Consider the following 7320-nt stretch of genomic DNA (forward strand, 5'->3'; position numbering starts at 1 on the left):
CTCCCTCATCTCTCCCAAGAAACTAACATACCACTCTTCCCAGTTTCCTCCCCCTAACCTTCACCGTCGGTTTCTTCGGCATGAACGTCTCCACCTTTTCCGAAAACCCGCCGTTAAAATGGTGGTTCATAGTCTCCATCCCCGTCCTCGTCGTCGTCCTCATCCTCTGGTACGGCGTAAAACACAATCTCGCGACGCAACGTCAGAACCCCATGCGAAGAGGTGTCTACGAGGCACTGTACCATGAACTTGCTACTGCGCAGCCCAGCCTATGGACTCGCAGCGGACCGAGAGATGATGTTGTGCCTGTGGGGTGGTGGGCAGGCTTCAAATGGCGACTCATCACGCGTTGGTTTGGCGAGGAGAAAGTTAGGCCCGGGAGGAATGTGGATGGCAGTGGGAATGCGACTGGGACTGGTGGGGAGGATTTCGGTGTCGTCGGACGATGCAGGAGGGCGTTGGCGAGACGCTGGTTGGGTGAATTGGCTGTCATGCCAATCCCGCACCACCCATCTCCTGGCTCCCAGAACGACAAACCTGTCCCATCGTCTTCTTCTCAGCGCTCCAGCAGCAGAGGCTCGGTGCGCAGCGAAGTCGCGTCGTGTATGCTTACTACCACCGCTCAGACTACGTCGCAAGAGATATCGGATAAGAAACTTGGTGCTGTGGCGCAGTTGGCGAGGGTCGCTACGCCTGTTGCCCTTGCGGACGCGGATCCGACGGCTGCGAGTAGGATGCAGAGGGCAGGGAGGAGGGAGGGGGGTAGTTTGAGTCCGGATGGCAGGGCGAGGAGGGTGAGCCAGACGAGTAGTGATGGTGGGGTTATGGTTGAGGAGAAGGGGGGGAGTGGGGATGAGCGGGAGGGGCGGAGGAGTGGGGAGAGGGATAGACGGAGGGTGAGGGGGTTGGATGTGCCGAATAGGAATTAGGGTAGGGATGTGGGTAGACTCGGTTGTGGAATTGGATTGTGGGATTGATTTAGGTCGTGGAATGTGAAAATGAGAGATGAGATGGCGTATTTGCCGCCGGTTTGCAGAATACATGCTCTTGCGTCTCGAGTTTTTGATGTCCCATGGACATCGATGCCAGATACCACACCTTTTAGTCCTAGCCACAGCGCGTGTCCGGCGTATAAATACCCCTCTCACAGCACTCTCTTCCTTTCCTTCATTACTTACTTCCTCCTCTTCAGGAACAAAAAACGTCTAGGAGAGGTCTAATGGGTGCGCTGCCTCCTCTTTCTCCAAAAAGCTCGCAAAACGCCTGCATGTCCTGCGTCTTCCTTCTTTCTTCCAAAAGACAACATTGTGGTGTCATGACTGTTCCTCCTCGCCTTCTCTGGATCAGTCTCAAAAAATCTATGCCAGGCGTGCATGTCTCGCTTCTTCCTCCAAAATCCCTAAAGGTCATTCTCAATGACTGGTCTTTCCGCCTTCTCTGGACCGCATCTAAAAGCACATTGGTGTATGCCATGTGCTGTTTCTTCCTTCGAAATGTATCGATCGCCGCCTGATGACTGTGGCTCCCGCCTCCCCTGGATCGATCTAAATGGCTGGAAATCAAGCTTATGTGCTGTGTCTTTCTCCAAACCCCACGAGGGAAATACACATGGCTGTCTCTGCCTCCGCCTCCCCTGGACTGATTCAAAGCTATCGTCCCCTACGCCATGTGCCGCCTCTTCTTCCAAAAATTATCACAACAATCAATCATGATTGCCTCCTCCGCCTTCCCTGGGCTTTTCCAAAAACACAAGCAGACAGATGGATGACTGCCTCCTCCGCCTTCCTGGGCTTAACCAAACTCGTCATTCGAGAGACCATGTGTCGCTTCTTCCTCCAGAAAACGTCTTCATCAAAGTCAGATAACTGTTCCTTCCGCCTTCTGGATCCAAATCTACGAGGATATAAGTGAGCTATGAGCGAGCTTTAAGTTCCTACTTCCTTCCTCAAAACTTACCTTGGACTGCTTTTTACCAAAAACCGGTGCGAAACCTTCTATGTTCTGCGTTCTCGGTTCTTCCTCCAAAACCATATTCAAACTACCCGTATGAGCCAGCTGGAACTGGACTATCCTATCCAAGATGTGTGAAAAGCCTATCATGGGTGTTTCTGGTCTCCAAACGCTACTTGTATTTTCATTATGGAAAGACCGAACAGTCATCGGCTCCAGTATATGTCGGCGTCCTCCTCACGCCCACTGTGTTCAACCTAGCGCAACCACGTGTTGCGCATATATAAACCTCCGTTGCTGCGCTCTACTTCTCTTCACACACTCACATTCCTCGGAGTGGGACCAAAAGATTCATGCCCCTGGCCCATGGGCTGCTGTCTCCTTCTTTTCTCCAAAAATGAAAGACGTTTCGGAAATGTGCTGTCGGCTCTGTTCTCCAAAACTTCACGGGCTGTGGTTCTATGTGGCTTGCTCGTCTCTTCCTCCAAATATCATATCCCATCACACCGTGATTGTTTTCTCCGTCGTCGTTCTGGATCTAAAAACAACACACAAATGTGGCATGAGCCAGACACAAGGGATCTTGCTCTTTCAAAAACAGAATTGACGAAATTATGTGTCCTTCTGTGTCATTTCTCGCAATCACACCGGTGGATAAAGACGCCGTATCAAAACAGTCACTAAACGTCAACATGAGTGTGGCTGCCTGTGTCCTTTCTTCCACTTGCGAAAATCCGGCCGCTTCTTTTCATGGTTGTGTTGGTCTCCTCTGGTGGGTAGGACGAGGTATATAAATCTTGCGGCTGGTGGAGTCGTTCTTTCTTCTAACACACTTCTACTCGTCTTTGTATGACCAAAAAAAAGCAGGACATGTTGCCATGTCTCTGTCGCTTCCTCGTTTTCTCGAAATAAACACCCAGACGCATACATGTGTTTGTCGCTCCCTCTTTTGCTCTAAACTGAGCCTCGACTGTGTTATGCGTGTGTCGCTTCCTCCTTGTCCCCAAACCTCAAATTGGAGCGCGAAAAAGGTACATGTGCTGCGTTTTCGAATCTTCCTCTAGAAATTGAAGATTGGCGGTTGTATGAACTGGCGTTTTCTGGAAAATTCAAAAAGTCAACCATGATAAATCCACCTCAACACCATCCTTACAAAGACCAACGCAGTCTTCGACCAACCTTAGCCGCAGAAGCGATACGATCAGGTGAGGTCTGCCCAGAAATGATGTTACCTCAGCCCCGTGGCGACTGTAACAACGAACAGCAACTAAACAGCCTTTTGGTCGAGAAATGACGTTCCTCGCACCACCATCATGGGGAAATACGAGAGCGCACCTAGCGTCTCCACTGTGGCCATGTTGGCAACACTGGTAGACTAACTACATAGCGGTGGCACACTCACCTAATCAGCTCACAATCCGAGGGCATGGCCTGCACCCAATATCTTATCGTCCGTCCATCTCACCCCAGAAGACGGTGAAGGAGCACACTGTTCGCATCGTGGGAGAAGGGCATAAGACGTTGACGCCAAATATAGGCCACAGGTGGACCGTGATGCGCGCGTTGTGGTTAGTGGACGGGGACAGCCTTGTCTGCGCGTTAGTGCGTCATGCCGCGAAGGGCAGTCTCGGCTGGCGATCTCGGCGCAAAGTGACGTCTAAATGCCCGAACGAGTAAACTTTGTCCGTCCGTACGGCTAATAGCCGTATTGGCGATTGATTAATCGGCACGACTATGCCTTTGGCTGTGGGTTGGGGGCTCGTATTGCGAAGATTGGGGATTGTATATTAGACCTTCGTCGCGTCGTTCGTTCTGCTGTACTCACAACCTCACACAATCACGCCTCACACCTCTACATCTAATACCAACCCACCAAACCCACACATACCAACCGCAAACATGGTATCCTTCACCGCCCTCGCCCTCCTCGCGTCGACCGCCATGGCCGGCCCCGTCGCCCGCCAAATCGCCATCCCAGAAGGCTGGACCTGGCAAGTCGAGAACTGGGAGGCCGGCTGCTCCCGCCAAGGCTGCTACTACAACTTCAACATCACCGTGCCGAGCGTACCCGAAGGTCCCGCTGGCGTCAAGGCGTACTGCCACGGCTACGAGCAGGGTTACGACCAGAGCTTCATGATTCCTTCTGCATACGAGAACTGCCAGTTGCTTGAGGGTGTCAACAACGGTGTTGCGGCTAGGCTCTCCGAGAGGGTGCACGATGGTCAGGGTCTTGGACCTAAGGAGATTGAGGTTAGCTTTGAGTATGGCGCGTATGGTGACCGGTAAGTTTTGTTCTCTATCTTGGAAATGTGAGAGCGTGTAGACTGACGATGTCATAGCCCTGCGTACAACTTCTCCGGCACCCACGAGGCTAGGTACAACCAGTTTGTCACCTACCCTCTCAACTTCACCATCACCCCTACCAAGGTCTTCGGTATCGCATAGATGGGGATGACGTGGAGATCATAAGACGCTATCCTCGCGAAGTCGTACCATAATGAACAGAATCAGCATAGAATAATATTAATGACTGCAAAATGCAATAATTGAGCCCCCAATCCACGACGTGCGTACTCTACTATAATTGTCATGCCACGTCATTGGCCAATAGGCGCAAGCCTTATTATTAGTAGGGAAAATAACGTAGAAGACTAAAAACAGTATTTACAGAGATATTTTATTACCTATAAAGCTATTTTATAGCTTTATAAATCTATATTATAATATAAAAAGATCTAAAAACGCTACTAAAGTAGAGGTATTATTTAAAAAATAAGCTAAATATTTCTATTAATAAAGAAACTAGCTTAAAAGTACCTAAAACTACTACTAAAGCCTACTATATAAAACCTCTATACTAATCTAGTTAACCTTATTAATTAGAAGGCAGAGCTTCTTATAAATAGAATAGAAGCTCTCTAGAATACCTATAAAGGTTAGTAGAACTATAAATAGTATAATATAGAATATAAACTTACTACTAAAGGCTCTAATAGAAGAAGAGTTATATAAAAAAAGAGTGTTTTAAGATATAGTAGAGTTAAAGCTAAGTATAACACTAGTACTACTATAATTATAGAAGCTAGAAGAGATAGATAGCTAAGCTAGAATAAATATATCTTAACACTTATAGAACTTATAAGATCTAAATTCTAGTAGAATAAACTTATCTTTCTTATCTAAATCTCTAAAAATCTTATTACTATAGCGCTTTTAAGAGGTAGTCTTAAAGGCGCTCTTCTTTTTAGACTTAATATAACTATCTATAAAAGTATTAATAGATAGCTATAATAGTCTAAAAGTTTATAATATATACTATAGATAGTGTAATAGGTACTAGAAGAGCTCTAGTAATAACTACTATATATACTAAAAGTAATACTCTTAACTAAAATATAACTAGTAAACTAACTACTACTATTTACGCAAGAACTATAAGTAGTAGTATTAGTTTTTCTAGTTAACTAGATTAAATAGGCTTTAATATTTATAGTATAATCTAATCTATAAAGTTAATAAAATAGTCTATAAAAGATATTTTTAGACTAAAATATATACTTATAATCTTCTTTATATTAAATTTAACCTTCTTATAGAGATTAAGTACTCTTCTATCTCTCTTAGTAATTATATCTATAATATTCTTAGTCTACTTATTTATCTATCTAGTAGCTATATAGATTAGCTATAACTAGGTTTTTAGATTCTTAAGGTTACGCTTAGAAGTCTTATTATCTAAATTAAAGTCTAAATAATTACTTTTTAGCTTTTTAGCGTTCTAAGTAGTAATATAGATATTCTATTTAGAGGTCTTCTTCTTTACTAGATTATTCTTCTTAGATATTATAGACTAAAAAGTAGCTATTATAGACTAAAAGCAAAGTATAGTAAACTATAAAATAGAGTTTATAGATAGAATAGTGTAGATATAGAATAGATTAATAAAATTTATAGAGCTAGAATCTAGAAAAATATTAGTAAAAAAGCTAAAAATTAGATATTTCTAGAAGAAAAAGGTATATAAAAGTATAGAAAACACTAAATAGGCTATAAAAATAAAAGAGATAGAATAGTAGAATATTCTAAAAAAAGATAGACTTACTAGGCGCGTAGGTAATTTAGAGTAGAAGATAGAAAAGATAGAGAATTTAGAGTAGATAGAATACTTATATAGCCTATACACTAAAGGCTTAGTACTAGAAATAGCTAAAAACACGTAGTAAAGGTAAGTAAAAACTAAATAATAGTAAATTTCTAAATATTTATTTACCTAATTAGAAAATTACTACTAAAAAAAGTAGACTGCGCTAAGATAATAATCTAAATCTATATAATAAGCTATATTATATACTACTATAATAGAACCTCTTTATAAATAATATTCTAGATAGCGCGCGCCTAGCCTATAATACTAGAATCTTCTAGTAAAAGAACTAAAAGTTCTGTAAGTATTATTATACGTAATATAGTAATATATAACTAACTATAAGTAAAAACTATATAGTAGAGATCTAGCTCTATAGTACTTAATAACTAACTCTAAGACTTATTTATAGTTATAGCAAAAGAAAGACGCACTAGAAACTAAATCTAGTTAACTTAGAATAGAAGCTTATCTTCTATAGATATAAGTTTTATATATAGAATTAACTATAACTCTTCTATAAAGTTACTAGCTAAGATTCTAGCCTTAATAATATAAAAACTAATTTATAAAACTATAAGCTAAGTTCTATTATAGAGCTCTTAGCGAGAATATAAGTTATATAATAAAATAATTAGAGTCTCTACCTTAAGAAATAGCTATATAAGAGAGAGACTAAAGAGCTTAAAAGACTATAATACCTCTTTAGAAGGTATATTCTAGGCTGTATAATTCTTAATCTAAGCTAAATTAGAAGATATAAGCTCTTTTATAGTACTTAGAGAGTTTTATAAGATATTAGAATTAATTATAGCTATATTATTATTCTAGATAGCTAGAATAGCGTAACTCTATAACGCTATATAATCTATAGTAGCCCGCTAGAGTAACTTAGAAGAAAATATATAATTAATAAAACTACTCTTACTATATATAATAGTTAACTAGCTAAGTAATAGAACTATTCTATCTAACTAGGTAGTAGCTAACGTGTGTACCTAATTAGTAAAATAAGTATTTTTATTTTCTAAGAGTACTTATATATTCTAATAGAGGTAGTATATAAAAAATCTAGACTATAATAAAAACTATTATAAATACGTATTTACTATATTAGGCTGCTAGCTACACTTTATAACTAGTAACGTCTAGGCCTAGTCTCTACTAGTAAGAAATAGAAGACTACTAAAAGGCCTATTACACTAATAGATATTCTATAATATCTA

The 7320-nt window shown here is 41.2% G+C and overlaps 2 protein-coding genes across 2 annotated transcripts; both read left to right on the forward strand.

Moving 5' to 3' along the window:
• Positions 1-80: 80 nt before the first annotated feature.
• J4E93_006098 (uncharacterized protein) lies at positions 81-929 on the forward strand (the record flags this gene model as incomplete). The annotated part of the gene is made up of 1 exon (XM_049344016.1): positions 81-929. One exon carries the CDS (start codon positions 81-83, stop codon positions 927-929), a length of 849 nt encoding a protein of 282 aa, XP_049198451.1.
• A 2920-nt stretch (positions 930-3849) lies between these two features.
• On the forward strand, positions 3850-4395 carry J4E93_006099 (uncharacterized protein; the record flags this gene model as incomplete). The annotated part of the gene is made up of 2 exons (XM_049344017.1): positions 3850-4232; positions 4290-4395. The coding sequence occupies 2 exons, from the start codon at positions 3850-3852 to the stop codon at positions 4393-4395; spliced, it is 489 nt and encodes a 162-aa protein (XP_049198452.1).
• Positions 4396-7320: the final 2925 nt, after the last annotated feature.

The sequence above is a fragment of the Alternaria ventricosa genome, assembly GCF_023758065.1.
Source record: "Alternaria ventricosa strain BMP 2768 chromosome Unknown scaffold_10, whole genome shotgun sequence".
Classification (NCBI taxonomy): domain Eukaryota; kingdom Fungi; phylum Ascomycota; class Dothideomycetes; order Pleosporales; family Pleosporaceae; genus Alternaria; species Alternaria ventricosa.